This window comes from Perissodus microlepis, chromosome 20 (genome assembly GCF_051167445.1).
Source record: "Perissodus microlepis isolate ML-2025 ecotype Zambia chromosome 20, ASM5116744v1, whole genome shotgun sequence".
NCBI classification, from domain to species: domain Eukaryota; kingdom Metazoa; phylum Chordata; class Actinopteri; order Cichliformes; family Cichlidae; genus Perissodus; species Perissodus microlepis.
In genome coordinates this window covers 7409859-7427749 of record NC_140480.1, presented here as the reverse complement: position 1 = coordinate 7427749, position 17891 = coordinate 7409859, and the positions used below count along the sequence as shown (strand labels likewise).

Here is a 17891-nt window from a genome sequence, read left to right as displayed (position 1 = left end):
ATCACATGACCTTCTGATCTCATAATGATTGTCATAATGTCACAATGACTGTATACAGCCACTGATTATTATGTAAATATTTGCCGCTATGTAGCTAATGTGCTTTATCCAGAATAATAGTTGTACCTTAAGGGAAAATCATTGAGATCTGATAAACAGGCACCATTTTTCAAAACTACAAAAGATCAGTGAAACGGCAAATTGATTTCCCCTTTAGTTAAACTTTGTTGAATGAATACAAAAGCTGCATATTTTAGGATTTAGTGTCTTTGGAACAGACCAGTTACGTCTCTCGTTTTTGTCTTTAAATCTCCTTTAAAAAGATTTTGTTAATATTTGTTTTTTGGTGTTATTGTGATGCAGAAAGAAAAGAAAAAAGCTCCAGCTACACAACCCGTTCTTATCCTGGAACAAGATGCTGATGTGGTGGAGGACTATAAGTACCTGGGAGTCCACATGAACAGCTGAAGAGAAGATCAGCACAGATCTCAGTTTTCAAAGGAAGCTGAGATGCTGCAATATGTGACGCGACATCATGGAGATTTTCATCACATAGATGTGACGAGCACAGTGGACTTTACTTTGTTCTGCTGGGGGAGCTGGCGACACCAAAAGAATGAGTAAACTGATCAGGAAGGCTGGCTCAGTGACTGGCCATCCTCTCCTATACTTACCGAACTGCCGCTCCCTCAAGAGACAGATACAGGAAATATTTCATGCCACCACAAGATATCTGAATGGTAGTAAGGTATCTGCCAGAAAATAATAAATTATTATTGTTCATTTTGTCTGTTAAAAAAGATTCTGTCTTCATTGTCTTATTTATGGAGTGATTTTAGAAATACTCTGTAACAAAGCTTTAGTTACCAATTTAATATTAAACTAAAAATGTACTTGCTGAGGTTTTTCTTCACTCACACTTTTGTTTCTTTCTCTGGTGATCTGCTTAACTTAGTCATTTGACCAAAAAACAAAACCAAAACAAAACGCATGAACAGACAATGCTTCCACCACAATGAAAGAATTGAAAACCATTTAATGATTCGCAAATAATATTCTCATCTGGATAAATAAAACATAGAAATGCAAACATGCTTATCCATTTGTCCTCGTGTTACGTTTTCTATGTAAAAAATGTACATCATGTTGCTGAAAAACTAAAGGAATTCAACTCTTTTAAAACTCTGAAATGCATGTGTTGCAGATTGGCTATAATCTAATCTTTTATAAACCACCATCTCCCTCTGGATGCAGTTAATAAGGTGTGACAATAGTTTAATATTACTAGTTTCTTTTTTTTTCCTTTTTCTTTTTAACATACATTTTGAAATGAAAACCTTTATGAGTGGGACACAGACAGAGGAGGATGAAAGTGGTAGGTTAAACATCTCTCTTACTAGCCCTGCGGTGTGACCTGTGTCGTGATTTCCCCACCGTTGCATGCTTCACGCAGCATCAACCAAAGCGCTCAATGGCAGCAGTAATGCAGTGTACTTAAAAAAACAAAACAAACAAAAAAAAACAAAACACACACACACTCAGCTGGGATATTTACACCAAAGAACGAGAACCACTGATGGGGTTGGGAGGGTAAGGGGAGAGGCAAAGAAAGAGCGAGCGGCAGGAGGTCAAAGAACCCAACCTGAAATGAAAGAAGAGGTTTGGATTCTGGCAAACACACACAGCTCAAAGCTTCTTCAGCCAGCACACACTCAGCTGCACCTCCATTTCCAGAGCAGTTAACAAGACGAAGAAGCAACGGGTTATTTTGTCAAGAAAAACAAAAACAAAAAAAAATTGCCACAAATAGGTAAACGGGAGAGTGAGAAATCGATTTTTTAAGCATTAATCATCCTTGAAAATCCCCCCCAAAATCATCCAGCGATGTTAACAATGACAACAGCTTGGTGAATAACTTCATCTACTGCACCATCCAGCTCATAACACCACCCTGCAACATGAAATCTGTGGCCACCAGCATGGCACACGACAAGGACCACAAAGTGCTGCATTAAAGTTGAGGGTAAAAATATTAGGTGACATTGTCCAGTATAGCAGACCCTCACGGGCTCATTTGTACTGAGCACCTTGGGGGTCTCTAAAGGGGAAAAGGAAAAGAAAGACTACAGCATTGTTGCTTTTTTTGTTTTGTAGTGTTACACGTAAAGTAGACAGTCCACTCTTCTCAGACACACAGAAACACTCAGACACAACATCCCATCAGTCCATTCGTTTCCCTCTTGTTCCTTTCCTCTCTGATGCAGGTGTGATGTGGCGGATGCTGCATTTACATGGCTTCCATCGCCCAGCGCTGCAGGTCCTCCATATCGTCCTCGTCCTCCTCTTTCCTGGCTGTGGGAGGGAGGAGGACAGAAATAAAAGATGTGATCTGAGGATCCTATCGAGATCTCATCAAATCCTCATTCAGCATTAATCACTTCTAGGCAGTACTATTGTAATTCATTATTACCCAATACTGCTGCAAGAACATTGACGGGGACTAGAAAGAGACAACACATTTCTCCCATACTGGCTTATCTTCATTGGCTTCCTGATAAATCCAGGATTGAATTTAAAATCATCTCCTCATGTTCAAGGTCTTGTATAATAATTCCATTCGAGCACTTTGCTCTCAGACACTATCTCTACTTTTAATATTAGGCTTAAAACTTTCTTTTTGATAATGCATATAGTTAGGGCTGGATAAGCTGACTATGAAACCTTTGGGGCAAGTGCCTGCTCATGAGGGATCATCTGATTGAGGGTTTTTTTCTTTATTATAGCAGCATCTTTAGCTGACGATAAAGATAAAGATCCTATGAAATAAAGCTCCTTGAGGAAACCGCTGATGTGATTTGGTGCGATATAACTAAAAATAAAACTATAGCAGTCACATCACTTAAAGTTAGTAATTAACAGTTTGTATATCCTGCGAACAGCGTAAAAAATGCTGCAGCATACAATCGTAGCCCCACTTATCCTCTGGATACAGTGGTGCGGGCTCCGTGAACAAATGGGGTCTAGCTGAAGCACAGGCAACACAATGCAAATGGTTACACACCAGAGTTCTTACCAGGTCTGGAAGGTAATGAAGTCGAAGGCACATTGGGGAGAGGGGCGGTCTCTGGTCCACCGATCTCGAGCAGATTTTTGTCCAGCTCTTCCTGTTCCAGCTCGTCCAGCTCGGCAAGCAGCTCATCCTGAGAAGCAAAGAAATTCACCCCAAGGATGAAGACCAGCACCAACGTATTCATACCAGCAAAAGCAAAAAGATAATAACTAATAATTAGACTCGGCTATACTGGGTTAACCCAATATCATTATCAGTGCAGCATTCATATGCCAAACATGGGATAATAGCAACTGTCTAAGAGATAAGTAATGATATTTCTGAGTCAGGCGTATGAAAAGATGCTTATGTAATGTACAGTAAAATCCCATCATCATTAAGAAGGAAGCCTTAGATAAGCAAAGATGCAAAAGACAGAATGATTTCACTGTGGCCAAGAGGATTCACGGTGGAACACAGCAGAATTTAGAAATGTCTTTAATGTGAATGAGAAAGGATTAGAATAGACACTGGAAACCAGTACCAACTAGAAAGATGTAGGGCATAAATATAATATAAACTAAGTATGGAGCGTATGCATAAATGCACATTTAAATAACTGTACGTGTATGTGGTTGTGTGAGGCTGTGTGTTAAAGCCCAGTGTCTCTCTACTCTCTCTCCGTTGTGTGGTTCAACTTCTTTGCATGCTCGTTAGTGTGCAGACTCCTTCTCCAGATTGGTCCCTGGTTCTTCATTATTCTGCCTTCTACATTTTCTGATGGACTGCTGCCCCAGTCCTGTGCTCCAATCAAGCTCCAGATGATTACAGAAGCTGTCTTTAAAAATTGTTAATTTCATGTATCTCAGGCTTCTTGTTCGGCTCCACACACAGGTGCTTGCTTGTTTCTGGCTTAGTAACTTGTTTTGTTTCCATCTGGGACACTTGCCTCACCCTGATGATTGTGCCAGGTTTAGTAGAAACTGCACCATGCATAGACTACTCTGTGTACAGACAACAGATCTCGAGGTGGTGCCAAAGGTTGAGTTTTTTTTTCTTTTAAATGAGGGTGTAGTCGTTTTTTGTCTCCTGTGCTGTTTTGTGAAAAAAGACATTAAAAAAAATATTTAAAAAGAATCTATTAAAACCTTTTAGGTGCAACTCCACCTTCTCCATCCTGGTTAAAGCACACTTTAACGTGCCTACAAGCCAGGGTCATAACAGTGTGTATCTGCAGTTATCAATACGTTGCTGTGGATGCAAGTACAGATTAACCCTCCTGCACCATTTCATTTTTTTGATTTAAGCTTAGAATTGAGTCTTTTTTCTTTAATCATCATTACCTGTTTTATTTGGGTACGCTCTCAATTTATGTATTTTTGGTAATAAAATCTGTGAATAAAATGAGGCACTTGCACACTTAGAATCACAAATATTTAATACTAACAGATCACAGATATACCACACCAATGTAAACATAAAACACCTGAAGAGCTTCACCTACCTCATCAAACTCCTCACCAAAGCCCACAGGTTTAGAGATGGCGTCAGAGATTTCTTGGGCCAGTTCCTGCTGCTCTGTAATGTCCTGCATCAGTTCATCCACTTTGTCAATGTCCCTGAAATAAGAAGGAAAGACTGTGAGCAAAAGAGAATTCACTCATATAGGTTTTATAAAAGAGGCTATTTAATCTAAATATGACGATTAGATGTCTGAGTAGTTCTACGGCAAAAACTAAGGAGGATGTCAGGCATCTAATATACATGGCAGTGAAACCCACATACACTTTTTTATGGTTACATTTTACAGATACTGACTGAAATAAATGCATAAAAGAAAGGATTACTGCATGTTGGTGAAATTATATGCATTTCATTATCAGCAAAACCTCCTTGTAATATTTCTGATCATTTCAGAACTGACTGAATCTTCTTTATGCTTGCTTTAGTCTCAGTAACAAAAAGGAAGTTGCAAAAATAATCTGTGCAGAGAGGTTTCGTCCCAGTCCAATCGATCACGCCTCGGTGCTCGCTCTTACATGTTTTCATGAGCAGACTTCATGGCCTTGGCAGCGAAGCCCATGTTTTTGAGCACTTCAGTGTTGGTGTTGGCGTTCTCCAGAGCCTCCCGCTGGAATTCGATGGTGGACAGCGTCCCATCGATCTGCTCGAGCTGCTTCTCGTACCGCTTCTTTCTTTTCAAGGCCTGAAGTGCCGCTGAGGATCCAAAGACAGGGAGTGGGGTGGGGGGTGGGGAGAGTCAGAATGAACAGATTGGCCTTGAAACACCATTTAGTGACAATGGAGAGAAACAGTGAATAATGGTACTTTAACACAGCAAATATATGTGTTACTACCCAATCAGGCTGTCATTCCTGTTAGTCAGCACTACTCTGTGAACCTAGATAATTCACTGCTAATTATTCGACCACATTAGTGACAGTTTTAGCAATACGAAAGACAGTCAAATACAGCCTGCGTGAAGACTAATGGAAAACCTGGAGAGTAATTAATCAGGTAAAGAGGTCAGATGACAACAACCCCTGAAACCTGATAGGCTATACTGATCTTGTCAGAGAAGGTTGTGCTACGCTGAGTCATTCTGTGAACTTTGTGGATCAGAAGAAGGAAGTGATTAGCTAATGTACCATACACTGCAGTATTCTGACTAAAAATTGGCACCAAGTCTTTTTTTTTTAATTTTAACTTAATACATCTGGTGGCTCCATTAACTGTTCATCCATTTTTCTTCTTCCACTTATTCAATTTAGGTGTTGCGAGGAGGGGACTGAGGGCTGGCTGGAACTTATCCCAGCTACCTTAGAATGAGAAGCAGGGGTACACCCTGGACAGGTTGCCAGTCTATTACCGAGCTAACACAGACAACCATAAATCATCAATTGACCTAATATCATGCATGTCTTTGGACTGTGGGAAGCGATGGAGAACCCGGAGAGAACATGGAAACTCCACACTGGCTGGATTTGAACCTTCGATCTTCTCCTTGGGAGGCTACACCGCTAACCATCCTGATCTAAATTAAATTTACTCTGATCCCTAGAAATGTGCTCGATGTCAACAAGAACAATACACATGTACAAATCTATATGGTTGGTTCCACGTTGTGGTAGAACATGGTCAACTTGTATTACAGTTAACTTATAATGAGCCCCAAGCTGTGATCGGCTCACGTAATCATCTGTAAGGAGACTGTGGGACCTGCTGGAGGTCCACAGGTTTCTATACGGACATCTGATCAAGGTGCAAACACGCCCACCTCTCTGACACTTATAACACGTGCTCAACCCTTGTCCTGGCTAACTGGGTCGATATCTTTATTGCCGCTATATTTGCAACATCATACCTAACAGTCTATATACACACACCACACCTTCAACCAGGTCTCCTGATTTTTAAACGACCACCTATGAGTCAAAAGAAAACTCGAATATCGGCAAAGGCCAAGGCTAGCGTCCCCGCGGGGCCATAAGTTAACGGTGATCACATAATGAAGCCAGTCACACAGCTAGACAGCCGCCCATCCAGACTGGCAGCCATGGCCGTGGTAAAGACGCTGGATGAGGCTGCCAGCAGTTACGACACCTCGGGAAAGTTAGCCAACTCAGCTAACGGGCTAGCTAACGGTTAGCTTGAGGTTGCTGACAACAAAAATCTAACAAGCAAGAGAAGAAACTACGGGAAAAAAAACCCTCGCGGCGTCTCACCTCTTTTGTTCTTTGTGCCGTTTTTCTTTGCGGTCTGCAGCTCCTGTTCGATCTTCTTCTCTAAAAATTCCTGTTTCTTGGTTAGCATCTCCTCCGTCTCCCGGAGTTTTTGGATCGCCTCCTGTGGACTCGGTCCCTTTCCCGATTTTCCTCCTCCTCCAAATATCTTGCCAAACACCGACATGTCTGGGATATTACACAGCGCTTACTATAAAGACAAAACACAAATGCGAGATATCTTATAAAATAAAGCTAAAGCTACGTCTCTGCTAAGCTACTCGGACACTTCGCCTTAACCTGGACCCTGAAAGGGTTGTTGATGTTTTTCCACTTCCTGGATTAGGCCCACTGACGTCATTCTGCCCGGCGAATGAGGGGCGTTGCCTGTTGGTTCTCTGTCGCCATCTGCCTGACAACTGCTTTTAATCCTGTTTAATTCTTCAATCACTCTTCTTTAACAAGGAATATATTAATAATAATAATAATTTTTCCTCTTTTGAGTTTAGCAGCTGTTGTGCTTTCGTACTTAATGAACCGTCCCCAAACAACAAGTAAAGGCAGTATTTTTGCAGCTGTATAGATTTTTTTGTCCTGCTATTCAAGTATCAAAGTATTAGCAGTTACAGGGATATGCACACTATGCTTCCCAGATTGCATTCTTAACTGAAAGGGAAAAAAACAGAAACCTTTCACAGAACCAGACAGTTGGGGGGTTATGTATTTTAATTCATTATGATGCTACATCATCCATGGTGGCTGTTTATTTTCTTCCTTTAGTACAGTATGTTAATAACTTTGCCAGTTATCTTTTGAGTCTTTTTTAATTTTTATTTACATACAAAAAGGGTATCCAATTACTGTGTGATTACATTGTTGTGACTGTATCTGCAGGTGTGGTCTGAAGCGCTGATGCCTTTGTCGTTTTTAAATCCTTTAATGTAGTGTGTATTCACAGGTCAGTCCTCTCACAGCTGCCCACATCCAAACATATCTGACCCGCTCCCCGCCCAGCCCCATGCAAATAAGCAGATATTCATTGTTTGTTTGTTTTTTAACTTTTGAGGAAATGAATCAGCCGAGACGGTCATGTGATGGCCAAGATAATACAGCTGTGTTATCTCACAACCACCAGAACTCAACAGGACACAAATGGAAAAGGTGACGGCAAAGGAAACAAAAACACACACACACAAACTGATAACCAGACTCAAGATGGTCCCTTTTGGAAAAGACAGTAATTTTTTGTTTGTTGGTTAGTTTTGCTAACATGGATTTCTCAACACTCAAAAAAATAAAATAATCATAATAAATTCAGGTCATTCCATGCAGACTACAGAGTGCACACGTGAGAATAGTGCATTTGAATATTTTAAACAACAGAAGCAAAGTGTCTACATGACAACACAAGAGAGGAAGAAGAGAAACAAACAAAAAAAAGGCAAACAACTGCTGTAATACACCAGAGGGCGCAAAGTCAATGCACCATGGGCAAAATTCAATAGAGTGGTCAGAACTCGTGTTACATACTCTGATGCGCATGGATAAGTAAGAGTCGGTTTTGCATGACCTGTCCAGAGCTTTGTTGCCAGACATTAGGCTTTTTATTTATTTTTTTCTGTTCAGCGTAACTCTGTGTGCAAACCTGAGGAAGTAATTAACAAACAAACAAACAAACAAACAAACAAAAAAAAAAAAAAAAAACAAAAAAAAAAACACAAGCATGAAGATGTAAATTACAGCTTTGTTTCTGAAACAAACACAAAAAAAAGAAGCTAAAAAATAAAATATAAATCACCATACAGAATACTTTTTTTTGAAGTCATAATTGTGAATTTACTGAGTCATGATTTTAATGAATTTCTACAGATTCCTTGGTCTGGATTACACCAAATCATCCAAATATTCAATTAGATTTTCAACAAACACCCCCATTTTTGCTGAATACAAGAAATCTGTTTGGATTATTTATTCATTTTTAAACCAGCCCTCTTCACAGCCTGTGAACCTCACCGTCTGTGGTCTCCTCGCATAAAAACAGTCACACAGTCCGACACATCACTGCTCCTGCAGGAGGCAAAATAAACACACGCACACACGCACTCACGCTTTTTCTTTTCTTTTTAAAACCCCAAACTCTTTAGAGGACAATACATGAAGCTTGAGTCTAGAGAGAAAGGAAAGAAAAAAAAAAAAAAAAAAAACAGTCTTTCACTGATCAACTGTGTTCACCTCTCCTTGCAGATTAGTAAGTGGAAGAAATTATCAGAAGAGGGTTAGAGCTTTTTGTTTTTGTTTTTTTGTTTTTTTAAACGGACAACGTGTGTGAGCAACTTATGAAAACTTGCGAATCAATGAAAGACTTTAGACATTCAGCCAGCGTGAAGCCACTCAAACACACGACTAACTGTTACCTGTGCAAGTTAGGGAAGATCATTTAAGGAAGAGAGATGGACGGAAAGAACAGATCAAAAAAAAGAAAAAAAAAGAATAAAAGGACCTGTGACAAAAATGCTCGCACTCATGGTTTAACTTGGGATAGCCTTCTTTCGTTTTCTTTTTACACCAAACCATCATGATATTGCCTTAAATGTTTAAAAAAAAAAAAAAAAGAAGAAGAAAGAAACAGATCAACATAAACCCAGAAGACATCCCCGTCGCCGTTGCTGACACGCGTCCTCCCAAGCACGCGGTCTATCCGTCTGTCTGTCACTGTGCTCTGTCCGTCTGTGTCCCTACAGGGCCAGCTTGCCAATGATGACTCCAATCACAAAGAAGAGCACGCAGAACGCCAGCACGCGGGTGCTTAGGCCTTCGTCCCTCACGGCTGTGGTGGCCATGGTGGAGGAGTGAGCGGGGGCCAATGGTGTCACCTTTCTCTTCCGCAGACCGTCATCCTCCTGTGATGAAGACGAGGAGTCAGAAATACAAATACGCGCTTATAAGTTGACTTAATTTGGTAGAATTTGTCATTCCGCATCTCAATGATAGCTTATCAAAAATCTGATATAAAAATAAATATGTCATTACTGGATTTTTAAACAATGTTTACACCAGGATCATTTTCCATCATTTAACAAAGAGCCAGCATAGTGAACAGTTTTGCTTTTCTGTTGCAAGCAGCTATAACACTGCTGCCTTCAAGTGCTGTCAGAATTTTTTAATTATTATCAAACTACAGAAAACAAAACAAACAAATGAAGAAAAAAAAAAATCACGGATAATAACAATACCGATATCAAAAGGACAAGGAAGCTTGCGGGAAATTTTGTATTGTGTTTGATTGAGAGTGTTCCCCTCTCCATGCATGGCATTTGTCCATACCATAGCCAAACTTGTCCCATACTTTTGCAAGCGTGTCTGGAGTCACTGCAGCCACTGCTGTTGCTATGATACACCCAGTATGATGATTGTATATCATATATGACTGTATGTTTGTTCCCACACTCCTCCTAGACGACTGGTTTAATTTTCCTGAAACTACCTATGGTTTGTAGTATGTTGAGTGATTAAAACTACAACATCAAATGAAAATTACTTTTTCCTTTTTCAGTGCATTTGTATTTAGAAACTTCGTGACCAAGGCCGATTCGTAAATGTATGTTGTTTTTACGCATCTAAATAAAACATAATGTTTAGGTTTATATCCATGTTACAAGTACACTTTAATGGTCACCAGAGGGTCTAAGTTCTAAGAACTGGCAAGACTTTACTTGCTATCTGGTGTGTCTATACGATTGGACAGCATTATTTGAGAGAGAGGGAAATCTTCCAGGATATTTGCATCGCTGGGAATGGCAGGTGTGGTTGTTCATTCCTTTAAGGTAAAGTACTGACTTGCCTCCGCAGTAATTTCCATTTTAATTTCTGTTTCCAATTAAAATCCCCTATTATTCATATTAAAGAGAGGGTTAAAGTGTAACTTCTAGCAAAACTTTGCTACAGTGATCGTGTAGAAGTGTAGTTTTAAACATTGCTCAAAATCACCTTTACTCGTAATTTTGTAGTAATTAACCTATTCAGGTTTATGATTTATAGGCTGGTAAACATTTACACGTAACAGAAAAGACATTCATAAGAATCAGCGTAAAGAGCTGACAATGATATGAGCCATACCACATACAGGATGGGGTCACTGCCATTCGGTCCTTTCTTTTCATTCTGTTTCACGGTCCTAATGCATCTCTAGTAATTAAATGAGGTTTCTTTAAAATCCTCACTGACAAGTCTGACGTAGGCCTGTTCTGAATGCAGTTCCTTTCCTTACTTAGATGCTGTCTAGGGACAATTCTCTGGACTCGAGCAATGACAAAAATACTTTGAGAAAACGCAGGCAGTCATTGAGTCATTTCATTCTCTGCTTCACGTTAATGTAGTGCAGCACTAGTTGCACTAGTCAAAATATATTTCCTGCAATAAAACATTTTATTTCAGTTTTTTTTTTATTTCAGACTTGGTCTTGTTCCTCCTATATTTAAGAGTAAACTCCACAGCAATGCTTCTTCTGTTAGCACAAGAGAAGACGAGCTAGAGCAGAAAATACAGGTCTGACTGGAATATGAGACAGACACAAAGGCTCTTATTTGTTTTAGCGCGTCTCACCCTGATCTGTTTGTTTTCTTCCCGTAGCCTCTGCACTTCCATCTGCAGTCGCTTGCACTCCTCCATGATCTTCTTCACTTCTCCATCATCCAGCGAAGCACTGGCTGACTTGGGCAGGACAGAGTGCTCAGTCTTAACAGAGGCAGAGGAAGACACAGTTTTGATGATTTCACTCTCATGCTGTGGAGAGAGAGTGAAGATGGGGAGTGGTCGGTGGGATGAGAGTGGAAGAAAAAAAAAAAGGAACGAGGGGACATGCAAAGACAAAGCATGGAGATTAAAGTGGAAACAAATCACGAAACAAAATAAATCACGAGATGGGTGATACAGTGATGTGTAGCTGATGAATACAAGACAAAAAAAAAAAAAAAAAAAAAATGCTGACAGAAGGAAAAAAACTAAAAACTACTACTGCACTGAAACAGAAATTACATAGTTTAGTCTGATTTTATTCTTTGAAGGGGACCTATTGTGCTTGTTTTCAGCTCCATACTGTTATTCATTGTTGCTGCTAGAGCTCGACATGATTTACAAATCGAAATATTCCTTATTCATCTTATACTTGGCCTTGGCACAGTCAAACAGTTGATCCACAGTCTGAAACGAGCCCTTTTAGTTCCTCACCTTTTAACGCTGCACTCTGTTTTAGCCAACCTTCTTTTGATTGGCTGCCTCCTCTCAAACAGAAGGTTTGGGCAGCTTGGTGGGGTGCCCGTGCTTTCAGCCAGATTACTGCTTACAACTTTTCTGTCACAACAGGTCCCACTAAATACTCAGTCAGCATATAATCTGTTACTACAGACAGCTATTATTATGTACTTAAATCAATGAAGTACACAGTGGAACAACCGTTTGTGGAGCTCATTGGGGGTGTGATAAAATGTGACTGTGATTGTGAATGTTTAAAGTGATGTGGCAAATGCTGAAATGAAGAGAAACACTTACAGTTTTGTCATTTTCTAGAGGCATCTCAAATGCACATCTCAACTTTGAATCCATCAGCTCTTCAGGCTTTGCCTCCTTCCACTGTTGACAAGAAAATGAAAAAGGGAACCTTTAGATTTTTCTTTTTTTGTATCACATAAATTCCCTTTTCACTAATATCCATACTTCAAAGTAAATTCTCAACAGAAATGACCTACTTTACATTTTCAGGCTTAGGGAGCTGCATAAAAATGTATACATTTGTCAAACAGTTTTGAAATAGCTTTTGCGGAATCAGACAAATACATTGAGTGAGCTACATTATTCAAGTGTTCAGCTGAAGATAGACTTCTGGAAGACACAGATGCCGCTAACGCAAATAAACAAAACAAAACTCAGGGCCGAGAGGTAATGTAAGAAACTTAAACCCTTCAGATTCTCCAGTAATAAAATACACCCCCCCCCAAAAAAAAAGGAAAATAGTATGCTCAGGTACTCACAACTCCTTCCATGTCAGTCATGTCATATGGAGCCAGCATGGACTGCACCATGAATTTGTGTTTACTCTTTTCATTGGGGTCATAGTCAAAAGGCTGTAGCATAACTGTGGGCAAAAACAAAGACAGAATTAAGAAACCAGCATTTGCATGTCTCATAAACCAATAGAACACAGAGAACACATCACATGTTGAAAATGGAAAAAAATGTACAATGTCAAGAAAAATACTAGCCGTTTTGAATTTGAAGGAAATCGCTGAATTTGAATAATTTGTAGCAACACGTCTAAAAAAAAAAAAAAAAAAAAAAAAAAAAAGGGACAGAGCCATGTTTACTGCGGTTTACCATTCCCTCTTTTTTTAACAACAGCCCATAAAAAAACAGAGGAAATGGGACCAGTTGCTGGACTTTCAGGGGAGTAATAGTGTCCCATTCTTGTCTGTTATAAGCTTCTTGCTGTTTTTGGCTGGTAAAAGGTCTGGACTGCAGACAGGCTAGTTCAGCACTTGGACTCTTTTACTAGAAAGTTATGCTGTTATGATAGCTGCAGTATGCTTGTGTATGCAGTGTTTTATTGTCTCGCTGAAATATGCAAGGCCCTCCTTGAAAAAGACGACCTCTAGATGAATATGTTGCTCTAAAGCTTGTATGTACCTTTCAGGACTTATTGTGTCTTTCAAGTAGTACAAGCTTCCAATTTTATAGGGATATACACCCCAAATACCAGTAGAGCCATATATAAGCACTTTTCGCTTTAGTTCAGAGGACGTGATGTCTTTTAAAAAAATTTTTTATGACTTTCTGCTATCAAATTCAAACTGAACTCATCTTATTCATGAGGTAGTAAAATGTCTCATGTCTAAACATTTGACACTTTTCCATCTTATGCTGTGAATAAAATGTTTTCAAAAATTTAAACTGAGTAAATTATACCACCCTCCAAAAGAATAAGAAACAAAAATGAAAGAATAAAAAAAGAAAATGATAACTGCAGGAGACAGAAACCACTTTAGTTGTCAGAAACAAGTCTTTTTTAAAAAATTTTTAATTTAAATATAATAGTTATGTGCAGATTAGACAGATTATTGGGAAAGTCATAAGGAGGCATGTGTGTAAAATGTCTCCAAGCATGATGTAATTATAAACTCAGGTAGTGACTGCAGTATCCATTACAGGTAGTGCAGGCGAGACGCTTTATTTGCGTGCTGCAACACAATACATGGTTGCTGCTAGTTCAGCACTACGGTTCCATATCTGACGCTGTTAAATGTAAGTATATTACACTTTATCTAGCACTTAAATTATGACAACTCAATATAGTTTTACTTCTATTAAGCCCAATAAGCTAATGTTAATTACCGAGTTAGGCAAAAATGGATCAGTATAAGCCTTTGAACTTCTACATTAGGTTCACAGCTTTACCAACTTTTCTGGATGGCAAAAAGATGCAAAAACCCTTACCAGAAACATTTATGGAGGTTCCAGCGTCAATGATGCCACTGTTTGGGCGCACACAGTATCTGCGAGGTGCAGTCGTCTTGACTTTGAAACACACATTTCTGTCTGTGGGGTTGGTCAGCTTCAGGGTGGCGGTGACAACATCTGTAAATGGGCCTGAGGATGAGAAAGAAAGAAATGCAGTGACTTGAGTGTGCGTGCGAGCATGCGGGTGAATTTACACGTCTCGTAGTTTGGGCATAGATGCAGCATTTGTTTGTCACTTGGGCTCCTAAGAAGAAAGAAAACAGGGTGGGTGCACAAAGATTCTCCCAGGTAAAAGTGCAAATATACACAATGTAAACATTTATTTCTGCAAACATCAATATGAGAGCAGATTTTTTTTAGCGGTTTTACAGAGCCTGCCACAAACAGAGCAAATTAAACATTAAAACAGTGGTGAGATCAGCAAAGTGTGCACGTGTTCATAATTCATACCACGCCCTCAGCCAAACGTTGGATGCTGCAGAAAAATTACTAGATGGGTGTCTTAAGTGCTAATGTTTTCCTTTTGTCTCTGTAGCAATTAGGTCTCTCACACTTTTCTTGACAGCTTAAGCGTGGTTTTGGAAACTGATGTTGATGCAAGTGTGCATCAGTAACAGAGTGGGTGTATGGATCTTCTCCAAAGCCCTGCAACAATCAATCAGTGAACAGCCCACTTCAAACTGATACCACCACCCTAGGCCCTCACTTGACCCATTTCTGCAGCAAAAATGACACACCAAGGTAATTATCCAAGAAAATAATCATTACCGCTGGCACTGCAGCTCAGTCCGTAATTTCATAATCATTGTGCTTGGATACAGAAAAGCTGTAAAGGAATTCGGGTTGCACAGTGGGAGAAAACGCCAATATCCTGCCGGCTAGCTTATAATATTGTGAAATAGCATGGTAATAAGGATAAGCAATGACACCCTGATCGTAGAAAATGCTAGAATAGGGAATTTTTGCTGTCGGGCAGTAGAAACGACACCGAAGGGGAAGCTTAACTGAACCATTAGACCAAATCGAGGTGTTTCCAATGCTGTCAGAGTATAAAAGAGAAAGTATGACAAGCAAATGAGAGAATTAGAGAAACGGTGCGGCGGGCCTGCCCTGACGCTGCAATGACAGCTAGCAGTTTGCCTTGTTGCTAGTAAGATTAGCTGGATGCTACTCCAGCGAGCTAGTTAGCGCCGTCGCACAGTGTCGTTTCACCTGTCACCGCACAACTGTCGTACACACAATGTAGACTACAGCTAACAGCTATATCCCTCACGTTTTACCACAGTACATACAACGAATGGCACATTCAACTACTCGGTAGTGCAGAAATCGAAATACTGGCTCTCATTTACAACGTCTCCTGTGTTAGCTACCTAAGCTCGGCCCTGCCCTCCGCTTCTTCGGTTACCTCTGAATTTCAGTTCGTGTTGTGGCTCCAGCAACAGGACTTGTTCTGGTCTGGCCATGTCCCAGGGCTTCTTCCTGTCGTGACGGCGAGGACAACAATATTTTTTATCGCAGTTGGCCCGCAGAGGTGAAGCAAGCTGGCTCCCGAAGAAACAACCCGGCCGCCCTCGGTTTTTCTACGGGAGGGTAAATAAAGAGGGGGGATTTATACACGCACAAACACACACCGCCACTCGAACTGACAGGCTGGCTGACTGACTGCCACCGACAGCTGCTGGAGGCTAAAAGGTGCTACTGCTAACTTTACTAGCAGCGGAGACGAGGAAGGAAAAGGCTACGTCACGCTGTGGGCGGGACTAGCAGGTGACGTGAGCTGGTTTTTGTTAGCGCTGTCAAAGAAAGTCCAACGTTGAACAGCTCAGGACTGAGATAAGACAGCACTATGAACACTTCAGCCACAATAAAGATTTTACATTAAGGCCTAAAGCACTGCTACACATTCCTTAAAATGTTATGTTTTAATCTTATATAGTTTTAATAATGAAAAATACAAACCATACAAGTATATGGAAGAAATTTCAGATCCTTTTTGCCATAGACTTTTAAAGAGTCCTCTTCTGGTTGCTCCTAGTAGGGGCCACCACAGCAGATCATCTGTCTTCATCTCGCCTTCTCCCTTGAATTATTTCTCACACCAGCCATCTGCATTTCCTCCTTCACTTCATCCATGAATCTTCTCTGTGGTCTTCCTCTTTTCCTCCTGCCTGGTAGCTCCATATTCAGCATCCTTTGCATTAATACATATTTATTATACCTTCTCTGCACATGTCTAAACCATCTCAACTTGCCTCTCGTTAGTGTCATATCTTCAAACCATGCAGTATAACAAGTCTCACAGCCACCTTGCAAACCTTCCCTTTGAAAATAATGCCAACCAAAATTCCTCCAATAGGTCTGCATAACCCCTCACCGTAGGTAGACTTTGAATTAGGTAACACCAATTAATTCAGCCAGATTTGACAACCCACAGGAAAAATATGGAGAGGCTGGTCTGTGTTTTTCTTGGCTTTGTTTTTTTTCCTCCACATTTGTGTCCTGTTTTTCCAAATAAAGTTCTTGCTGAGGGCCCCAGTTAGACTTATTCCCTCTCCTCCTATTTTATATCTGTATCTGAATGGACTTAATTTAGCTCAAATTCAGATCCATCAGATAAGAGTTTTCCCTTGCTGTGATTTTCTACCACCTTATCACAATCCATTGAGATTAAAAATCTCATTTCCAAGAGAGTCCTGAAAAAAAAAAATAGAAAAAAAAAGCAAACTCTGCTAATGTCAAAGCTTAAAATTAATAAAAAGAAATTTTCACTAAGGAAAATGTTGAGTTTTTGGATACGGACAGCTGGAGAATAAACTTATTTTAAGAGTACAAACAACAACAACAAAAACATGTACTAGAAAAGTCTTGTGCATTGCTTCCATACACACCGCTTCAAAACACACCTGGTAAGTTCTGAAAATATGGAATCAACATGTCAAGTTTTTAAGTTTAGGTGCTTAATGATAACAAAAAAAAAATATTTTTTTTTAATTATCAGGGCACTTGTTAGGAGGCTGCAATGTTTCCTTTTTGACTGAGACCATGGAAACTGAGCTGAGTAGGCTTGGGAGTTACTTAATCCAGAATAAAACTAGGTAACTTTACCTTTAGATACTCACATTGGTGATACATGCAGGAAAATCATTTACACCAGGAGTGTCAAACAAGGCCAGGGGACCAGAATCTGCTCGGCAAAGACTCCAACCTGGCCTGCTGGAAGTCTTTGAAAATTGTGCAGGAGGGCATAAATCCTGCACTCAAATGTATTTTCAGAAGTTTTATTTTTCCTACCGAAGAAGACCTCCTCCACAGCCACACTCTAAGTAATAGATAAGTGCCAAAGTTAAGAGGTTGTCTGAATTTCTTTCTTTTTAAAAAAAAAAAAAAAAAAAAGAAAAACAATGTGTCCACAGTCAAATAATAAAAATAGGAAATTCAGTTAAAAACTTTCCATTTCATAATTACAGGACCGTCTAGGCAATGAGCTACCAGAACTTTGTAATTTTACACATTCGAGTCCGAAGAGTCATGTTGACATTTCTTTATCACGTATAAGATATCTCAAGCAGTAAATATGCATTTAAATTATTTTATACGGGCTAAAAGAT

At 39.8% G+C, this 17891-nt stretch overlaps 2 protein-coding genes across 3 annotated transcripts; both read right to left on the bottom strand.

The window, feature by feature from the left end:
* Positions 1-1018: 1018 nt before the first annotated feature.
* LOC146364009 (charged multivesicular body protein 4c-like) lies at positions 1019-7131 on the bottom strand. Its single transcript, XM_084918334.1, has 5 exons — positions 6775-7131; positions 5089-5266; positions 4554-4668; positions 3074-3200; positions 1019-2352 (listed from the first exon to the last, which is right to left on the bottom strand). Exons 1-5 carry the CDS (start codon positions 6956-6958, stop codon positions 2288-2290), a joined length of 669 nt encoding a protein of 222 aa, XP_084774460.1. The 5' UTR covers positions 6959-7131; the 3' UTR covers positions 1019-2287.
* Positions 7132-7479: 348 nt separating this feature from the next.
* On the bottom strand, positions 7480-16044 carry LOC146364008 (vesicle-associated membrane protein-associated protein B/C-like). Of its 2 annotated transcripts, none has more exons than XM_084918332.1 (6): positions 15689-16044; positions 14257-14409; positions 12798-12901; positions 12319-12399; positions 11374-11553; positions 7480-9671 (listed from the first exon to the last, which is right to left on the bottom strand). In XM_084918332.1, the coding sequence occupies exons 1-6, from the start codon at positions 15744-15746 to the stop codon at positions 9507-9509; spliced, it is 741 nt and encodes a 246-aa protein (XP_084774458.1). In that variant the 5' UTR covers positions 15747-16044; the 3' UTR covers positions 7480-9506. The 2 variants fall into 2 exon arrangements, with proteins under 2 accessions (XP_084774458.1, XP_084774459.1); XM_084918333.1 differs by having other exon boundaries at positions 11374-11505; positions 15689-16041.
* Positions 16045-17891: the final 1847 nt, after the last annotated feature.